This window comes from Zonotrichia albicollis, chromosome 27 (genome assembly GCF_047830755.1).
Source record: "Zonotrichia albicollis isolate bZonAlb1 chromosome 27, bZonAlb1.hap1, whole genome shotgun sequence".
NCBI lineage: Eukaryota > Metazoa > Chordata > Aves > Passeriformes > Passerellidae > Zonotrichia > Zonotrichia albicollis.
This window is the reverse complement of record NC_133845.1, coordinates 2,633,070-2,653,832: the sequence shown is the minus strand read 5'-3', so window position 1 is coordinate 2,653,832 and position 20,763 is coordinate 2,633,070. Positions and strand designations below refer to the sequence as shown.

Below are 20,763 nucleotides of genomic sequence, written 5' to 3'. Positions count from 1 at the left end.
GGTTTGAGCAGATTTTAAGAGACTTTTAAGATTTTAAAAGTGAGGATGTCCCACAGCCCATCTCCTGAGAAAAATCAAATTATTTCCAAGAAATACAAAGGGGTTTGATTCAACCATCCCCAAAAAGCTTCAGGGCTCAGGAGGGTTTAAGCAGATTTTTAGTGGGGATGTCCCAGAACTCATCTCCTGAGAAAACTCCAATAATTTCCTGCAAAGACAATGGGTTCCAATTTAACTGTGCCCAAGAAGCTTCAGGGCTCAGGGGGGTTTGAGCAGATTTTTAGTGGGGATATCCCAGAACCCATTTCCTGAGAAAAATCAAATTATTTCCAAGAAATACAAAGGGGTTTCATTCAACCGTCCCCAAGAAGCTTCAGGGCTCAGGGGAGTTTGGGGAGATTTTTAGTGGGGGTGTCCCACAGCCCATCTCCTGAGAAAACTCCAATAATTTCCTGCAAAGACAGTGGGTTTCAATTCAACCATCCCCAAAAAGCTTCAGGGCTCAGGGGGGTTTGAGGAGATTTTAAGAGACAAAAGTGAGGATGTCCGATGTCCCACAGCCCATCTCCTGAGAAAAATCAAATTATTTCTCAGAGACAAATCAAAATTATTTCTCAGAGACAGAGGCAGAGACAATGGGGTTTGATTCAAGAACCTTCAGGGCTCAAACCCCCAAGCTCCTCAGGGTTTGAGCAGATTTTAAGAGAGAAAAGTGAGGATGTCCCACAGCCCATCTCCTAAGAAAAAATCAAATAATTTCCTGCAGAGAAGATGGGTTTCAATTCTACTGTCCCCAAAAAGCTTCAGGGTTCAAGGAGGTTTAAGCAGATTTTTAGAGACAGAAATGGGGGTGTCCCACAGCACATCCCCTAAAAAAAACCAAATAATTTCAAATAAATGGGGTTTGATTCAACTACCCGCAAAAAGCTTCAGGGCTCAGGAGGGTTTGAGCAGATTTTTAGTGAGGATGTCCCACAGCCCATCCATCTCCTGAGAAAAACCATTTGTGAACCCTCCAAGATCAGTGGTGCTGTCAGACTCAGCTGGTTCTGAACAGTTTCAGAGATCAGGGATGGTTTTTATACTGTACATTAAAAACAACATAATTAAATGGTCAGCACCTGGAGTGAGTGATCCTTCTGGCTCTTCTCCAGCTCAGGATATTCTGTGAGCTCATCACCTCCCTTCCTGCCTGCCCAAAATCTCTGTTTTTGTCATAACATCTGAAAATCCTGCTCTTGCACCCATGGCACCTGAGAAATGCAGCTGCTGATCCCCAAACTCCCCTCTCCAGCCCTGGCACTTTTAGATGGGTGAGGTTTAAAGCAGAGCTTGCTGATGTACTAAAAAATAAAGTAATTACAGACAGAAAATGCTTTCACAACCTGCACCCAGACACAGGAGTCCATTTAATGAATTTCTCCATAACAGCACAGGCAAAGCCAGCACAGGGGACTCAGAATTGACTAAAAACAGATCCATCTCATTTTGATGTCCCCATACAGCTAAAAAAGTAAACAGTGGAAGAGGTGACAAATAAATTAGATGCTTCAAGTTGTTGGCTCAGTTTTAATAATTTAAAATGTCTCGGGGAGAAAAATTATTTGCACTATGTATTTGGAAAGCAGCATTGGGGCAGTCATAAATTGGCTTATCCACGTGGATATAATCCAATTTTTAAATAAGAGCATATTTATGGATAAGAGACTTCTGTGGGGCTGTTAGTGCTGAATCCACCTGATGGCAGCTGCTTCTACTAGAAAATGCACAGAGACAAACCTCAGTTTCTCTGCTAGGTTTGGTGTGCTCAGGATTTGTAAATAATTTGTAGCTGTCAATAATTTGAAGCTGTCAAAACAGCCCATGAGCAGCAACAACAATAAAAATAATAAAATAATGAACTTTTCAGAGGCTCAGAGTGTGGTAAGGTTACAGGAGGCTGTTACAGTGTAAAATGAAAGTTGTGGGTTTCTTTCCTGAAGCTTGATTAGGAAAAGGGCCTTAAAAGGGGCTTGGATTGCAGGGAAAAGCTTTAGGGAGCAGAGAGATGAAATGGTCCAGGCCAGCCAAAATCCAGGGCTTAGCAATTCCAGTTGTCACAGGGACAACTGTGTCAGCTTCTCCTGCAGCACAGGAAGAATGAACCAGCTCCATGTTTCTTTCCTGAAGCTTGATCAGGAAAAGAGCTTTAAAAAGGGCTTTGACTGCAGGGAAAACCTTTAGGGAGTAGAGAGATGAAGTGGTCCAGGCCAGCCACAATCGAGGGCTTGGCAATTCCAGTTATCACAGAGTGCATCCTGTGTCCCCCAGCCCTTCAGCTTCTCTGTGAAGAATGAACCAGGTCCTGTTTGCACAGGGCTGAAGTGACTTGGTGAGAGCTGGGAGCTGATGTCCTACCCCAGACAAACAAACAGTGAAGTCAAACAGACCTGGCCAGGCCATCCCCTGTCACAGACATCTTTTCATGAAAAATGTTCTCCTTAGGATTTTTTCCTCCTGAGAAGCTGGGAGGCCTCAGGAACAAAATGTGAACAATGGTTATCTGCTGCTGTGGAATGCAACAGGTGCATCTGGGATTGGTCTCATGGGGTTGTTTCTAATTAATGGCCAATCACAGTCAGCTGGCTCGGACAGAGAGTCTGAGACAGCTGCCTTTGTTATTCATTCCATTCTATTCTTAGCTTAGCTGAAATCCTTTTTTCTGTTCTTTTAGTATAGTTTTAATATAATATATATCATAAAATAATAAATCAGCTTTCTGAAACATGGAGTCAGATCCTCGTCTCTTCCCTCATCCTCAGACCCTGTGAACAGTCACACTCCCCCCCTGCAGGAGTGCCCCAGGCTCACCTGAGATCCGAATTTGCACCTCCTCCTCCTCCTCTTCCTCTTCTTCCTCCTCCTCCTTCCTGTCCAGCAGCTCGCCGCCCTCACTGGGGTTCTCATCGCCGTGCGCTTCCCGAGCATCGAAGAAATGCTCCCCGCTCTCGTCAGCCCCCAGCCCCTCCAGCTCCGAGCTGGAGCCCTCCAGCTCCGTGCTGTCCATGGGCAGGGCGGCGCGGGCAGGGGGCTCGGTGCCCAGCAGCTGCAGGGCATCCCCCGAGGGCGGGCACTGCGCTGCAGTCCGGGCACTGTGCCTCTCCTCCTCGCCAGTCCTGCCCAGGGCTCTGTCCTCTGCAGCCTGCTGGGATTCCCTCTCAGCGTTTGCAGTTTGCTGCTGCTCGGGGCCGCTCTCTGTCTGGGACGCGCTCCTGAACCTGGGCGGGCGCTGTCTGTCCTCCAGGGTCCCCTTCTCGGCCAGGCCCAGCTGCTGCACCAAGAGCTGCTTCAGCAGCCCCACTGCAAGGACAGGCAAGGGGCAGGTGAGCGGGACAGGATTTGGGCTCCAAGTGACCAAAATAACTCAATTTAGACCCTACAAAGGCGCTCACAGTGGTTATAGCAGAGGATTCCCACTTTGGGCTCAAAGTGACCAAATTTAGACCCTACAAAGGAGCTCACAGTTGTTATAGCAGAGGATTCCCACTTCAGGTTCAAAGTGACCAAATAACTCAAATTTTGACCCTGCAAAGGAGCTCACAGCTGTGGTTATAGCAGGAGATTCCCACTTTGGGCTCAAAGTGACCAAATTTTGACCCTACAAAGGAGCTCACAGTGGTTATAGAAGAGGATTTCAACTTTGGGCTCAAAGTGACCAAATGACTCAAATTTTGACCCGACAAAGGAGCTCACAGTGGTTATAGCAGAGGATTCCCACTTTGGGCTCAAAGTGACCAAATAATTCAAATTTTGACCCTGCACAGGAGCTCATAGCTCTGGTTATAGCAGAGGATTCCCACTTTGGGCTCAAAGTGACCAAATTTTGACCCTACAAAGGAGCTCACAGTGGTTATAGCAGAGGATTTCAACTTTGGGCTGAAAGTGACCAAATAATTCAAATTTTGACCCTACAAAGGAGCTTACAGTGGTTATAGAAGAGGATTTCAACTTTGGGCTCAAAGTGACCAAATAACTCAAATTTTGACCCTGCAAAGGAGCTCACAGCTGTGGTTATAGCAGGGGATTCGCACCTCAAGGAAAATGGGAATATTCCACTCAGGTTTGAAATGACAGCAAAAAAAAAAACCAAAACAAACCAAAAAAACAAAGAGAAAAAATCTAAGAAGGAGGTTTGAGGAGATTTTTAGAGACAGAAGTGGGGATGTTTCATAGCACTTCTCCTGAGAAAAGAAGTCCCACAGCCCATAATCTCCTGAGAAAAACCATTTGTGCACACTCCAAAGATCAGTGGTGCTATGAGATTCAGCTTGTTCTAAACAGGTTCAGAGATCATGGATGGTTTTTATATTGTATATTAAAAAAAAAAACTTAATTAAACGGACAGCAGCTGGACTCAATGATCCTTCAGGATATTCTGTGAGCTCATCACCTCCCTTCCTGCCTGCCCAAAATCTCTGTTTCTATCATAATATCTGGAAATCCTGCACTAATGGCACCTGACAAATGCAGGCAAGGCTCACAGAGCACAGAAGGGATTCAAGCAGACACAAAGGTCACTCTGACAGAGGTGTGACTCCTTGCTCGGGGTTGGAAAAACAGGGATAAAAATAAATGTATTAAAGGCTCCAGCCTCATTCCCCTGTTTTACCTTACAACATGTCAGGACAAGTTGCATCTCCTTGGAGAAAACCAAAGAAATTGTCTCCAAAAATGATCCTGAGCTTCACCCTGCACAGGAGCTCAGAGCTGTGGTTAGAGCAGGGGATTCCCACCTCAAGGAAATTGGGAATATTCCACTCAGGTTTGAAATGACAGCAAAAAAAAAAAAAAAAAAAAAAAAGGGAAAAATCTAAGAAACATTTTTTCCCTAAAATTCAATGCAAATTTATGCCTGGGTGAACTTCAACCCACATTCCTTTAGCTCCCAAATTATCCCAAGCAAACACTTCATAATAGGGACATATTGTTCCAAACAAAAACGTGCTGCTGTCAAGAGCCCCAGATTGTTCCTCCTCACCACAAAATGCTCCTGCAACACCCAAAAAAAGCCGTGATGTCACACAGCAGAGCTGTCACTCAGCTCAGGCTCTTGTCACAATGTTGGAGAGCTGCTCTTTTAACTCTCAGCATGCAGGAGGGTCACGAAAATTGTCCTCACACACCCCCAGACTGAGATTATTTTAGTTCTGGTCTCTTAAAACAAGTACCAAGAATATCTGGGCAATATTCAGAACTAGAAAAGAAATTTAAATCCTCTGAGAAGGAGAATAAATGGAATTAAAGCTCTGAGATAACTCTGAGAACTGTCATTGCTTGGGCACAGGGATGGAAAAGGCAATTGGGGCCAAGGATGAGAGAGTTCTGCATTTTGGTAAAAGCAAATATTGCACAGACTCTTCCCTCCAAGTACAGCTGAGGGACTCTGTGTCCCTTCCAGAGTTGCCAAGGACAGATCTGTGGATTAATGAATTCATTGAAATTTTAGGGAGTTATATTTAGGAGTTGCACTGCCAGAGCCGATCCAGCAGGTTGCAGAGCCCTGCATTCCTCCTCTGAAAGGAGAACAGAAGAAATTATTAAAAACCTTAAAAAAAACAATTTCAAACAATGATTTGGCCATCAGAAAAACTTCTCAACACACACAAGTGTTGATCTAATTAAACCAAATTAAACTCAGGAAATCTGAGCCTGGGCTTTGGATGTGAGTGAGCTTAACAAATTTGCAGAATTTTACAGAAAATAAAAAGGAAAATTGCATTCTGCAACACAAGCAAGCTCTCCAGTTCTGCTCCAGTGCTACAGGAATAAGGCCAGGGCTGAGTGCCTTGCCTTTAAAAACTGCTGACCAGCAGTGGCACCGTGCACTGAGCTCTGCAATATCATTCTGCCATCAGAGCACTCCATGGACGTTAGAAATTCATGATCAGCCTTGTTTGATACAGAAAACCCCAGAAAAACCAGGAGATGCCTGAATCCCAGGGAAGGGAGAGTGCAGGGATTCACAACTCCTTGCTGCCACATCCCTTTTGTGTGAAACCCAGCCCAGGGGGATGGGAAATGGGAAATGGATGGAGATTGCCCGTGCAGGGGGGTACTCACAGTTCCTCAGGGCATCCCGGGCCCACTGCCCCTCTGGCACCGAGGCTGAGCTGCAGCCAGAGGAGTCCTTGAGGGCCAGCTCTGCCTGCGGCCCCTTCTCAAACTGCCCCTCCAGCAGCCCCTCCACCTTGGCCTTCTCAGACAGGATGGGCGACGAGGACTGAGGGTTCAGCATCAACGGAGACTCCAGGCCCAGATCTTTATCTGGAGGACAGAAAACAAAAATTCGGGTGAAACAACAATGGTAAAACTGCAGAAAATTCCGCTCTGGGAACACTAAGATTCTTCAGCTACAAGGCCAGTTCTTTCCAGGGTTTATAAATCAGATGGGAATGGTAAAAGATGCATTTCCAAGAGGTTCAGCATCACTCCTCTGAGTGACTTATAAAGAAATCACCCCTTTCCAGAACAATCTCAAAGCTGCCCCAGGATCCCCAATCCCCCAGGACTGTGGCTGAGCACATCAGCACTCCCTGGAGCAAATCTGCTGCTCCCTTTCCCTGAATCCCTGCTTCACCTGGGCTCTGCAGGCTGCTGGCAGGAATGTCATGCTGCTCCTTCAGCTTCTGCTGCTCCTCTTCCTCACGCTCCTCTCTGCAGGGAGGGAAGCACAAACACATCCTCTCAGTCAGCTTCATCTGCAGCACAATCCATGCTTTGCAGGGCAGTTTTTAGGCAGGAAAAGGGGTGCTGGAGAAGGAAAAATCAGCTTTTCTTCCTCCTGCAGCTCTGACTTACTCGCCAGGGCCTGACTGAGGCAGTGGGATCACTCTCCTGCTGCTCCCCATCTTCACAGTTCCTGCCATCTGAGCTATAAGGTCCTGCCAGCTGCAGCACAAACAGCAAATAAAACCGTGCAGCAAGTGAGGCACAATGAGCATTTCTCTATTTAATCCTCTTAAACCCAGCTGATATTATTATTGCTTTTTTTACCAAAAAGAATTGTCCTTTTATTTAAAGTTCTGTTCCATTCAGTCCCCCCAGGAACAGCCTGGAATCCCCACAGCAGAAAGCTCAGCTCACCTGGATGCTCTCAGCAGATTGAAATGATAGACAGGACCTTATCACTTATCAGATCAAGCAGTTAATTGATATATAAATACATGAAAAAGCATTATTTCACACATCACTGAAATGCACAGATGCAGCAACAGGCATGGATTCCATAAACACATCTGTGCCTGGATATTCTTTAGGAGAAAAGAGTTTCTCCCAGTGAAGCTTTCAGCCATAGAATCCAATTCCTGCACTGGGGTGTCTGTGATGCCAGAATGTAAATCTGCCAAGATCTCTGGTGCTGCATGAAGATGCAGGATTATTTCTGTGGCTGATCTGGCAGTCAGGGCCAAAAAACCAGAATTTTAAGGGTAAATAAAACCATTTTGGAGGTCAGGAAAGGGTCTGGAGTGAGCCAGCTGGGAGGGACCATCCGCAGATGCTTACAGAGACCACAAGACTTACAACTTACAGAGACCACAAGATTCCAGCTGAATTTGGAGAAGGAACTCAAGGAATTCATGGGGTAAAAGGTCTCTCAGGCCCAACAAAGCCAGCAGCAGCTGGAATTTGCCCAGCACTTACACATTCTTCTCGGAGACAGTCTGTGCCACCAGCTCGTAGATGTGAGCCCCCGTCGCCGACATGGAGATGACGAAGAAAGCTTTGTTATCTGCACCAACACAGAAAAGGGAACTCAAACTTCCCAAAAATTCACAAATTCACTTCTCACTTCCCCAAAATTCCTACATAACCCCAGCCCAAAGCAAGGAAAAAGTCCTTGAGATAACTTTCCAACACTAATACAAAAACACTGACCTTGCCCTATCAAAATGTGCCCTCAAAGGGAAAAAACCCATTTTGAAAAAGCTCCATTTCTCCTCTTTTCCCTTCTAATAATTTCCAAAGTGCTTTTCCTCTAACACAATCAGAGTACTTTCATTTAGAAGTCTATTTAAAACTCAAGCAAATGCCTATTACTGATGCAAAGAAGTTAAACAGCTCATCCATACTAAGCACGATGTTGGACAACCAAGAATTAAGCCTACGCAGTTTTCCATGTTCTGCTCTGCGAATCTACACAAAATCATCTTCCTCAACTGAGCTAATCTTTATTTTTGGCTTCTCTTTTTGCCTCCTCAGTGGGCTGCACTGACCTGTGGCCACCTGGCGAACCAGCACGGTGTTGAGTTTGATGATGGGGCTGAAGGTGTGCTTGCTGTCGGCTGTGGATGCCAGGATCTTGCTGTGGCACTTCAGCACCAGCTTGTCATCTTGTTTCTGCAGCAGCACCAGGATGTCCTCCAGCAGCAGAGTGTACAGATCTGCCCAGAATGCAAAAAAAGAAGCCCAGAATGAGTTAAAAGATGAAAGCAGAAAGCTGCATTTCTGATTACTCATGCAGAGGCAGCAATCAGTGCTGTGCCATTCCAGGCAAAGCTTGCAAATCTTCCTGGTGCAAACTCCAGCAGAAAGCTACAGATGGAACTGGCTCAGCTCACGACTGACTGCTGTGTCCCTGCACGGCCCTAATGATACTCCAGCACTTTTCACAATTGACAAGAATAATTTAATCAGCTCAGAGGAGCACACAGGCATTATTAGAGGTGGCACAAGAAGCAGAATTGGGAGCTGCAGCAGAGCTGTTCCCTGCTCTCCTTCCCAGCAAACTCAGGCAGAGCCAGGGGATGGGGCACGGCCCACACTCACCGATGGTTTTGTCACGATTCACCTTCCAGGTCAAGGGCCCTTCATGGAGCATTTTTCTCTTTGTTAGATCCAGGTTCTGTCACCAGAGGAAAGAAAATAAAATTAAAATGTCCATGGAAGCAAGTCATGATAAAACACAGGAATGCCAGAGGGACTGCAGTTTGGAGCTAAGCAGCTAAACCCAGAAACACAGAGCAGGGAACACAAAATCCCGTCAGAGATGCTGTTTATCACTTTTCCTCTTCCTCTGCTCTTTTCCACATGCCAAGTGCCACAGAGTGGGGAATTCTGCCACCAAGTCAAGCTCCTGGGGCACTGGGATGTCACCTGTTTCCTAGGAGGAGTTTTTCCAATCCCCCATACTCAGCTCCAGCATTACAACTGATTAATGCTGCAGCGCTCCATTTGCAAGTCAAGTGTGCCTACAAATTATTTACAAATCATCCCCCTGATCTGACAGGCTTTGTAATGTCAATGGATTCTTCAGGCACTTCAGTGCCTGTGACATTTAGATCTGCAGGCAAGCAGAAGTGACAATTTTCACAATTCATCCCTTCCAAGTCTCAGAGTCTGCAATCAATGACAGCGAGATTTTGGAGCTGCCAAAAGTTCTTCCTTCCCTTGCTCAGTGCTTGCAGGTTTATTTGGGGAAGGATACATGACACAGTTTTATAGAAAAGTTGGGGTTTTTTGATTCACACTGACTTTGAGGGAGATGGGGAAGAAACCAGCAGGTGACCAACAAAACTGCAAAGATTTACAGGAGCCATGGAAAAGAATATTTTTAATACTGGACTTCAGGTTTTATTTGGCTGTGTGGAACTCACACATTTTTGTACAAGCTGTCCTTTTAAAGTAATTCCACTGTTACACCTCAGGGCTCTCCAAGGCCTCCCCAGCTCCAACAGCATCACTAAGAGATGCACTCACATGAGATAAATATCCACAATAATCTCATTATCCATCAGATATCTCTCCTGGGATACAGTGCTTGAGCCTGCAGGCCATAAAGGTTTGTTGCACAGAGCTGACAAGCTCCATCAGCACCACGATGTGCAGAACTGAGCTGTTAGAGCCACAGCAATCTTCAGGAAGGTGGCAAAAATCACATTTCTGAGACTAATTGTTTTCATTTTCAAACAGAAATATTTATCTCCAAAGACCACTCGATTGTGCACCAGGAGAAGCACAAGGTGAACGCAAACTCCATTCACACAGGGCTGGATTTAATGCTCCCACTCACCCTGAACTCATCCATCATGGGATCCTCGGACTGCTTCAAGTAGGAGAGGTCGAGTCTCCGCTGATAATCCTCCAGGTGCTGCAGGAAATGCAAGGAAATGTCACTGGGAGCAGCAGAAATACCCAGAGTGCAGAAATGCAAGGAACGGAGCAGCAGAAATACCCAGAGTGCAGGAAATGCAAGGAAATGTCACTGGGAGCAGCAGAAATACCCAAAGTGCAGGAAATGCAAGGAAATGTCACTGGGAGCAGCAGAACTGCCCAGAGTGCAGGAAATGCAGGGAAATGTCACTTGGAGCAGCAAAACTGAAAAGAATGTAGGAAATGCGGGGAAATATCACTTGGAGCAGAAAAACTGCCCAGAATGGAATGCAGGAAATGCAAGGAAATGTCCCTTGGAGCAGCAGAACTGCCCAGAGTGAAGTGCAGGAAATTTGGACCAGCAGAACTGCCCAGAGTGCAGGAAATGCAGGGAAATGCCACTTGGAGCAGCAAAATTCCCCAGAATGGAATGCAGGAAATGCAAGGAAATGCCACTTGGAGGAGCAGAACTGAAAAGAATGTAGGAAATGCAGGGAAATATCACTTGGAGCAGCAAAACTGCCCAGAGTGGAGTGCAGGAAATGCAAGGAAATGTCAGAACTGCCCAGAGTGCAGGAAATGCAGGAAAATGTCCCTTGGAGCAACAGAACTGCCCAGAGTGAAGTGCAGGAAATTTGGAGCAGCAGAACTGCCCAGAGTGCAGGAAATGCAAGGAAATGTCAGAAGTGCACAGAGTGCAGGAAATGCAGGGAAATGTCACTTGGAGCAGCAGAACTGCCCAGAGTGCAAGAAATGCAAGGAAATGTCCCTTGGAGCAGCAAAAGTTCCCAGAGTGGAGTGCAGGAAATGTCATTTGGAGCAGCAGAACTGCCCAGAGTGCAGGAAATGCAGGGAAATGTCAGAAGTGCACAGAGTGCAGGAAATGCAGGGAAATGTCACTTGGAGCAGCAGAACTGCCCAGAATGGAGTGCAGGAAATTTGGAGCAGCAGAACTGCCCAGAGTGCAGGAAATGCAGGGAAATGTCACTTGGAGCAGCAGAACTGCCCAGAGTGCAGGAAATGCAGGGAAATGTGAGAACTGCCCAGAGTGCAGGAAATGCAGGGAAATGTCACTTGGAGCAGCAGAACTGCCCAGAGTGCAGGAAATGCAGGGAAATGTGAGAACTGCCCAGAGTGCAGGAAATGCAGGAAAATGCCACCTGGAGCAGCAGAACTGCCCAGGGTGCAGCTGCCCTGCCGTGCCCAGCCCTGGCTGCTCGCTCTGGCCCCTCACCTGTTTGTTCTCTGACTCCTTGACAGCCTGGTTCACGTGGTTCAGGATCTGGCGACAGTGATCTGCTGCTTTCTTGACTTTCTCCTTCTCCTCAGGCAGCTCTGCAAGAACAACACCAAGTGGGACAGTGCTCCCAGCCAGGCCTGCATTTTGCCCTCACACTGGACAAAAAGGAGTTAAACTCAAAGGGAACTCACCAACAAAAGCACTGCAATAATGATAAAAATGAGATTTGTCAGGAGAGAATTGATTGTGACCTGCACATCATTACACACATAGCAATTGTTCCTCTCTCTTTTTTAGGGCCTTGTGACAACTACTCACAATAATCTGAGAGACCTAAAGTCCTTATAAAATCCTTATAAAATCCTCACTAAGAGTGCAGGCACAGGTGAACCCATCAATTCTCCCCAGCAGCAGCAGCAGGCACACTGAGAATTCACTTAACAGGAACATCACCCAGTACATCAAAGATAATGGAGTATCACATGCTCTCCTAATTAGGATTAGAGGGAACTTGTAGCTGCAGTCTATTTTTATGAGTAATGAAATTACCCTGCAGCAGGTATCAGATAGTAAAGCTGGGAAGGCATTTGGTGCTGTTATTTATCACATTTTTACCTGTTGTGCTGGAAGTATCTTTCAGTGTAACAGCTCCTAATTAAACCCCACCCTCTGCAAGAGCATGGGGACATTCTGTGCTGCTTTAGAGGTTTGATAGAGTCACTTATTTCACACTGAATGTCCTTTTTATTTTCCTAAGGAGGAACCAACACTGGTTTTTTATTTTTATTATTATTTTTTACACCTCCTGTGCAGACAGCAGCAGTGAGGTCGCAATGCAAACAGAGACACATAAAATTAAAGTGTTATTTAACACATTTACCTAAAAAAACTTGCTGAGATGGGTGTCTGTCACAGACATCTTTTATGAAAAATCCTTTCCTTAGGATTTTTCCTCCTGAGAAGTTGGGAGGCCTCAGGAACAAAATGCAAACAATGGTTATCTGCTGCTGTGGAATGCAACAGGTGCATCTGTGATTGGTCTCATGTGGTTGTTTCTAATTAATGGCCAATCACAGTCAGCTGGCTCGGACAGAGCCAAGCCACAAACCTTTGTTATCATTCTTTGCTATTCTATTCTTAGCCAGCCTTCTGATGAAATCCTTTCTTCTATTCTTTTAGTATAGTTTTAATGTAATATATATTATAAAATAATAAATCAAGCCTTGTGAGACATGGAGTCAGATCCTCATCTCTTCCCTCATCTTAAGCCCGCTGTGAACACGGTCAGAGGTGCCCAAAGCCCAGTGGCAAGGCTTTACCTGTGTATTTAGCAATGTTATCCAGCAGAAGGGGGTATTTTGTCAACCTCTGCATCTCCGTGGGGATGATATCCTTGAGCTGCAGCCGCCGGCACAGGGGATTGCTCTCAGCATCCTAAATTCCAACAGCACAATATCTGCATTTGTCATTTTTATTAAGGCCATAATTACCTGAATGCACAACATCTATTCATCACTTAAACATCTATTACTTCACTTTCCAGTAATTAAATACAAGACAAGAGATGCCAAGATCTATCACTCAGACAACGCATCCCCTCTCCATCTGCAATTACCCAGAGGAAAAGCTCATCACAGCAGCAGCGCCTTCCTCCCCTCATTACTCCCCATGGGCATGGGCCCATCCCCAATCCATCTCAGTCAGCAGCTCCCAGGGAACACATCACTTTGGGCTTTCACAGCGCAGCAAAACTCGGGATATTTGTCAAGATAATCTGCCCTGTACTGTAGTAAACCCCTCAGGTTTAGCCAGGGCCCCTTGGAGAATAGAATGCTGACACAGCGGCAAAGAAGTTTCCTGTCTCCAGGGACGTCCGCCTTGTACCTTATCCCTATAGCCATGGAAGGCAATATTGTGTTAAACCCTACCATTGGTCACTTATGGTCACTCTAACACCTTTGCCATTGGTCAGGATTGGATCCAGGCCAAGGGTATAAAAGTAGCACACTGTACCCCTACTAACTCGGAAGAAGAAGAGCTGAGACCCTTCACGGACCCTCCAATAAAGCCATACTCGTGGAACAGCCAGCGTCTTCTGCTTCTCCTCTCTCTACCGTCTGCTGGAGCCTTAGGCCAAGGGAAAAGCTACCTAGCAAGCACAGCTGAAATCACAAGAGCTGCCTGATCACTAAGAGCTGAATATTCCCTGCTTGCTAGGGGCTGACCCGCGGCCTTGGTCTGAGAGCGAGCTGGCTTCTGGCACCCAGTCCCTTGGGGGCTGAGCTCTGGAGCTGGAACAGCTTGCATAGGATACGACCAAGCAAGGCTCATTTACTGTACTCCCAGAGCTCCTCCCAGCCTGTGCTAATGGAGATAACGTTCTGCAAATGCCACACGGATCCAAATTCCACCCCTGGCAGGCAGAGCAGCTGTGCAGCATCTGCCTGCTGCTCCTGGCACTCTGAGCACGCTGCCCCACGGGATTTGGGATGCTGGGGCAGCAGGAATCTCAGGGGAGATGGCATCTCCTGCCTGGGGCACGGTGCTGCCCTGCATTCCATCCATGCTGCCCAGAGCTGAGGGCTCCTCCCTGCAGAAACCACCAGGAGAGATAAATACAGTGCTGGACGTGGTACCCAGCTGAAGGCATTGTTAGGCATGACGTCATTAATTAATGGCATTAATTATCAGAACTTTATCTAGGAGGATTCATTGGGCTGAGCTGAGGTTACTCCAAGCCTGGTGGAGAAAACTCAAAAGCCTGGTGGAGAAACTGAGAAGTTAAGGGAAAAAACTCAAACCTGGTGGTAAAAACCTCAAAAGCCTGGAGGAGATAACTCAAAGCCTGATGGAAGCAACTCAAAGCTTGGTGGAGAAAACTCAAAGCTTGGTGGAGAAAACTCAAAGCTTGGAGAAGAAAACTGAAAAGCTTGGTGGAGAAACTGAGAGCTTAGGTGGAAAAAACTCAAGAGTTTGGTGAGAAACTCAAGGCCTAGAGGAGAAAACTCAAAAACCTGGTGGAGAAAACTCAAAACCTGGTGGAGAAAACTCAAAAACCTGGTGGAGAAAACTCAAAACCTGGTGGAGAAAACTCAAAAACCTGGTGGAGAAAACTCAAAAGCCTGGTGGAGAAAACTCAAAAGCCTGGTGAAAAACACAAAGGCTGGAGGAGAAAACTCAAAGCCTCGTGGAGGAAATTCAAAGCCTGGTGGAGACAACTCAAAGCTTGGAGAAGAAAACTGAAAAGCCTGGTGGAGAAACTGAAAGTTTAGGTGGAAAAAACTCAAGAGTTTGGTGAGAAACTCAAGGCCTAGAGGAGAAAACTCAAAAACCTGGTGAAAAACACAAAGGCTGGAGGAGAAAACTCAAAGCCTTGTGGAGGAAATTCAAAGCCTGATGGAGGCAACTCAAAGCTTGGAGAAGAAAACTGAAAAGCCTGGTGGAGAAACTGAGAGCTTAGGTGGAAAAAACCCAGAGCTTGGTGAAAAACTCAAGGCCTAGAGGAGAAAACTCAAAAACCTGGTGGAGAAAACTCAAAGCCTGGTGGAAAAAACTCAAAAGCCTGGTGAAAAACACAAAGGCTGGAGGAGAAAACTCAAAGCCTCGTGGAGGAAATTCAAAGCCTGATGGAGGCAACTCAAAGCCTGGTGGAGAAAACTCAATCTTGGTGGAGAAAACTCAAAAATCTGGTGGAGAAACTGAGAGCTTAGGTGGAAAAAACTCAGACTTTGGTGAAAAACTCAAAAGCCTGGTGGAGAAAACTCAAAAGCCTGGCGGAGAAACTGAGAACTTACACTCAGAGTTTGGTGAAAAACTCAATGCCTGGTGGAGAAAAACTCAAAGCTTGGAGAAGAAAACTTGGGGAAAAAATTCAGAGTGTGGTGAAAAACTCAAAGCTTGGAGAAGAAAACTCAAAGCCTGGTGGAGAAAACTCCAAGCCCTGTGGCAAACCCACCTGCACGAAAGTCTGGAAGCGCGAGTCCTTCTTCTGGCGGGACTTGATGACCTCCAGAGCGAAGGGCTGGTTGCTGCAGAAGGTGGCAGTGGCAAGTTTCAGCTTCTCCTCTGCTGCTCCACTAAACTGTGCCAGAAAGCCAAAAAAGCCAAGTTTAGACAGGCTGGAGCTCAGCACGAGGCACCCTCAGAGCAGGCAGAGCCTGGGATCACCAGGGAACAAAGGAATTATTGACAAAAATGTGGAATCATTTCTGCCCTGGTTTAAGGCTTTGTCTTCCCAAACTCTTCAGTTCTCCTGAATCCAGCTCTCCCACATCACAGAATCCCAGCCTGGTTTGGGTTCAAAGGGATTTTAAAGCTCATCCCCATCATGGGCCAGGACATCCTTGAACATTTCCAGGACTTCCAGCCAAATCTCTCCATAAAGATCTCAAAAGTGAAGTCTGCAGCAGCACTACAAACTCCAAATTTATACATTCTAAGATTAGAAATCAGTATTTCTGATTTTTTTAAACTGCACCGCAGGCAACACCAGGCTCACACTTCAGTGTTACCGAAATAAATCGTGCCACTACATTTCTCAAAATCCCACTCTCACCTTTATGTACCCAAAGTACCTTTCTGTTCTACCCACACATCTTTAGGATATTATTCTTGTGCCTTAAATGACTCCTATTCCAGTCAGATGAAATTTCTCTGAGCTCCTCCTGCTTTCCTTCCCCCCTCATCCTCCAGCTCTGTTTTGGCTCCAGGACTCGCAGCCCCTTCAGTTCCCATTGCTGGGAATTACCTCCTCCAACCTCTGGCTCTGTTGGTCATTCCATGGCATTTTTTTTTCAAATAGAAGAAATATTAAAAGAATTTTACCCAGGAGAGCAAATCTTCCCCAATTTGGCCAATGACAGAAGTCTCGTTTCTTTTTCGGACAGATTTCATCTGATCGTTCAGTGCAACTTAAAAACAAGGGGAAAAAAGGTAAATTTTATTAACAGTGGTCAAAATGCTGGCTTAATTTTCAGCATTTAACATAAAAGCTGTTCTAGGAGAAGATCTGATTTGAAATAATTTTAATTAGCTAATAAACAATATCCTGCAACTTAATCAGTTTAGGATATCTAATGAAATGTGATGGAACTCCTTTGCACTTGTGTCTCACCTGGCGTCAAAGGACCCCTAAGAACCATTCCAAACTCATCTTTTCTGAGGCTCAATATCATTTTTCTATCAACAGGAATAATTAGGAAGCCAGAAAACCACACAGCTGATGATTCAGTGGCTGAAATTCCTACTGGGAGCAGTCCTGTCCCTAAACAACGAGGAAGGGCCACCCTTCACCAACAGACATCAATCTTTATAAATCTGTTTTCTGCTCTCCTCAGGAGCAGTTGTACCATCAAACCCTGGCCCATAAAGCTCACTGCTCTTTTATCAAGCATGAATCAACACAGATAAGGAAAAGGAACATTGAACACACGATTCCTTATCAAAATATCTTTGTGAATCAGAAATGGAACAAGTGTGAGCAAAATCAAGCCCAGGAAAGCGTTGAAGAATTCCTGAGGAATTCTGCTCCATCTCAAATATTGGGTGAAGCTGCCTCATGTTCCACCACCCTTCAGAAACAAAAAGACATCAATCTTTATAAATCTGTTTTCTGCTCTCCTCAGGAGCAGTTGTACCATCTCAGACCCTGGCCCATAAAGCTCAGTGCTCTTTTATCAACCATGAATCAACACAGATAAGGAACACTGGACACATGATTCCTTATCAAAATATCTTTGTGAATCAGAAGGGGAACAAGTGTGAGCAAAAGCAAGCCCAGGGCAGTGTTGAAGAATTCCTGAGGAATTCTGGTCTATCCTGAAGAACTCTGCTCTATCTCAAGCACTGGGTGAAGCTGCCTCATGTTCCAGGGTCCCTTTGCTTCAATTTTTCAGCCACTGGAAGCCCAAACTGCAGCATCCAGCTGCTCCTACCGTGCAGCCCAAGGATGTCCTCGAGGTTGGAGAAGATTTTCCTCTTGTCACTGGAGCTGAGGATGCCCTCCCTGGTGACCCTCTGGTAGAAGACGTTGTGCAGGACCTTCAGCGTGCGCACGTGGGCTCGCTCCGTGTAGAACAGCTCTGGGGACACAGGAGAGCAGGATGGCAACTGTGCAGCCACAGGGCAGCTCAGAGCAGCTTTTCCCTCCCTGGTCCATAGCCCAGGCCCTGCTGTAATTCCATGTTTGGAAAATTCCATCGTTTACCCCAAACCAACAGCTCTGAGCTCACAAATCCATGCAGGGGCTTCTGTTGAAGTTTGGAGCAGCATCTCCATCACCTGCTTCCCAAAAAACCCAAGCTTTTCTTGTTGTCTTTAATAGAACATATTAAAAACCTGGCCTTTCAGCGCCGTAATATTTAATAACCACTTGATATTGTCTAAAGACTGGATCAATCTCACCTCAGGTTATTTCCCAGTAACAAGCACAGGTTTCACACCTAAGAACTCTATAAACCAAAAGTTCTACAATTCAGGACACAGGAGAGCAGGATGGCAACTGTGCAGCCACAGGGCAGCTCAGAGCAGCTTTTCCCTCCCTGGTCCATAGCCCAGGCCCTGCTGTAATTCCAGGTTTGGAAAATTCCATCGTTTGCCCCAAACCAACAGCTCTGAGCTCACAAATCCAGGAGCTGCAGCTCAAATCTGCTGAAGTTTGGGAGCAGCATTTCCATCACCTGCTTCCCAAAAAAACCAAGATTTTCTTGTTGTCTTTAATAGAACATATTAAAAAACCTGGCCTTTCAGTGCCTTAATAATATTTAATAACCGCTTCTTTATTTCTCCTCTAAAGACTGGATCAATCTCACCTCAGGTCATTTCTCACTGGATCAATCTCACCTCAGGTTATTTCCCAGTAACAAGCACGAGTTTCACAGCTAAGAACTCTTCAACCCAAAAGTTCTACAATTTCTACAATTCTCCAGCCATTATTTCAAAAAAAAAAAAAAAAAAAACTAATTGTAAATTTTTAAGAACTTCAAAGCTCCAGGGTAAGGTTTTTCAGCTCTGGGCTTGGCCAGGTAGGACAGAACTCCCATCTCACCATTTATCACTTCCTGACGTTTGATTTCGTAGGGTTTGAGCCCCATCAGCACCTCCCTGCTCACGAGCTGCTGCCAGTTGGGAGGGTCCATGTCCATGTCGAAGTCATAGAGCTCGTCCTCACTCTGCACATCTGCAAAGCCAACGCTGTCCATCCTGATGGGAGGAGAAAAAAAAGAATTAATTCCCATTTCAGAGAAAAGCTGAGTACATCAATCAGCTTTATGAACACACCGTCCCTGCCAGCTGGGGGCTGTTTGATGCCTGAACCTCTGGGCACATTCTTTAATTTTGCCCTTTCCAGATTGACTGTTCTGACAGTGTTTTCATAACCCTCCTTTTAATGACACAGATCAAGTCATTTGCAGTCAGATAGCAAGGCAGGGAAAAGGGCAGCTTACAGTTTCTTGCCTCAGTCTATCTGCAGGTACAGAACCAACAGCAACACAGGTTGAAAAGGAAAATAGGGATTTCTCTACTCCCTAACCCAACTGCCATCCATTTAAATCAGTGGATACAGCAATCATTCCACTTCACTCACAGATCAAAGGGGCATTTTTGCATCTGACTCACTCCGCCTGCCCTACAAATGGCTGCAGTGTCTGATTTTGTGTGTTCTTAAAGAAAAGAGACCATGCAGACAACGGTGCTGCCTCAGAACAAAGAGCCCTGCTGCATTCTGCCTCATAACCATCTGAAATCCAAACAAATTCAGTCAAGTTCAAACATTTCCAAGCACACTCACTTGCGAAAAGGCTTCGGTGTTCCCATGTCAACCATCCTGCAAGGGAGGAAAGGAATCATGAGGGAGCTTCTCCCTGCTCAGAATGACTTCAGAATGGAGGCCTGAGCTCCAAGGCAGAGCATTCTGTCCCCTCTCCCAACAGTTTTCTATCACAAAACCCAAATTCTACCAACACAAACAATGTCACTGTCATTTTATGCACTCAATTTCAGCAGCCACTGACAAAGGAATCTTTACAATTTTCTTTTCCAATCCATCCCAAGCTTTGCTGACTCTCTCCCAAGGCTCCCCCAAGCAGCCAGAGTTACCTCTCAGCCTCTCCCTCCTCCTCCTGCAGGTTTTCCAGAGGAGATGGGAACTCAAAGGTGTTGTTGGGAGTGCGGGGGGTGCCATCCATGGACTCGCTGGCAGGTGGGGCTTCCCCAGGCTGCTTCACACCTGGACACAGCAGAAATGTGAAAGGTGAGGAACCCAGTTGGAGGACACCAGAGAACCTCCCAGCCTCTCCAGAGCCTCCTGATTCCAGCTTCAGAGCTGGAGCAACTCGATTCCCAGGGCGAGAACAAATCTCAGAACAAATCTCAGAACAAATCTCAGAGCAAATCTCAGTGACCAAAGCTTCTGCTGGGTTTTTCCTGTTGGATGACCCAATGCCACGCTGGCAGAACCCACTAACAACCCCTGCTGCTCGTGGCAAGATCCCCTAATTGAGGAAAGCTCATTAAGGCGAGGAAGAGCAGCTCCAATGACATCAAAGCATTGCCTAATTAACCGCGCTGGTTACACCAGCGCTCTGCACATCCTGCTCACAGCACACAACCTTCACCCGCTCTTCATTCCACCCTACCTGTGGTAGTGTGTTGTTAAGTTTCTTGTGTTATTCCCCCAATTTATGTATTGTTCTCCCCTATTATGTGTAAAATGGTTTCGTTCCCCCAGTTTTTCCCGCCACTGCTAGCCTGTCAGCTAAGTTGCTATAGCAACCGCTATTCATAGTTGCCGATATGTAATTGCTCCTCCCCTGGTTTCCCTTATAAGTGAAAGTTGTTTCCTCCCTGTCCAGTCAATCACTCCCTTCCTCCTCCCAGGTTTCGAGAACCTTCTCCTCTCTGGAGATGGTGGTTGGCTGAAGTCCCAGGACACCTCCTTTACCTTTTGATTATTGGTCTCCATGGAGTGTCAGTTCTGTGAAGTTCATCCCCTCACCTTTCCTGATTGGCTCTGTCTGTACCCACCTCCCTCCTTTATAATCCTGTTTTCACCCCCTATGAAAAAACTTTTTCCCGGCTGGTTTCCTCGGTGTTTTTGGATCTGGCATCACCTGCAATAAACCGATGTTTAACCCCCGGGAAATGGTCAGCTCCGTTCCTCCCCTATACCAGCAAGGTACGCCAGTCTGCAGCCAGCACAGCCCGAGGCCCTCAGACACCCAAGGGTGCTGGCCAGGAATTGCAGAGGGGCGTCGGCCTTTCGCCCTCAGCGAGCCGGACTCTAAACTTCGAGCCACATATGCCCCCCTCTGCACCCCTCCTTTATAATCCTGTTTCACCCCCTATGGATAAACTTTTTCCCGGTTGGTTTCCCTGCGTTTGGATCCCGCAACACC

The 20,763-nt window shown here is 46.2% G+C and overlaps 1 protein-coding gene across 13 annotated transcripts in view; it reads right to left on the bottom strand.

Moving 5' to 3' along the window:
- The window catches only part of ARHGEF12 (Rho guanine nucleotide exchange factor 12), a 105,773-nt gene that overhangs the window by 10,401 nt on the left and 74,609 nt on the right, over positions 1–20,763 (bottom strand). For all 13 annotated transcript variants that reach the window (XR_012577065.1, XR_012577067.1, XR_012577066.1 and 10 more), the window contains 16 exons: positions 19,466–19,595; positions 19,158–19,193; positions 18,414–18,568; positions 17,302–17,448; positions 16,193–16,278; positions 15,324–15,449; positions 12,688–12,802; positions 11,363–11,463; positions 10,049–10,126; positions 8,806–8,881; positions 8,253–8,420; positions 7,681–7,768; positions 6,838–6,927; positions 6,617–6,693; positions 6,100–6,303; positions 2,851–3,339 (listed from right to left, as the gene is read on the bottom strand). Coding sequence is in view for 5 of the 13 variants with exons in the window: in XM_074527825.1 (XP_074383926.1) it covers positions 2,851–3,339; positions 6,100–6,303; positions 6,617–6,693; positions 6,838–6,927; positions 7,681–7,768; positions 8,253–8,420; positions 8,806–8,881; positions 10,049–10,126; positions 11,363–11,463; positions 12,688–12,802; positions 15,324–15,449; positions 16,193–16,278; positions 17,302–17,448; positions 18,414–18,568; positions 19,158–19,193; positions 19,466–19,595 (2,166 nt within the window). In the remaining 8 variants the exon portion in view is untranslated. The remainder of the gene's footprint in view (positions 1–2,850; positions 3,340–6,099; positions 6,304–6,616; positions 6,694–6,837; positions 6,928–7,680; positions 7,769–8,252; positions 8,421–8,805; positions 8,882–10,048; positions 10,127–11,362; positions 11,464–12,687; positions 12,803–15,323; positions 15,450–16,192; positions 16,279–17,301; positions 17,449–18,413; positions 18,569–19,157; positions 19,194–19,465; positions 19,596–20,763) is intronic.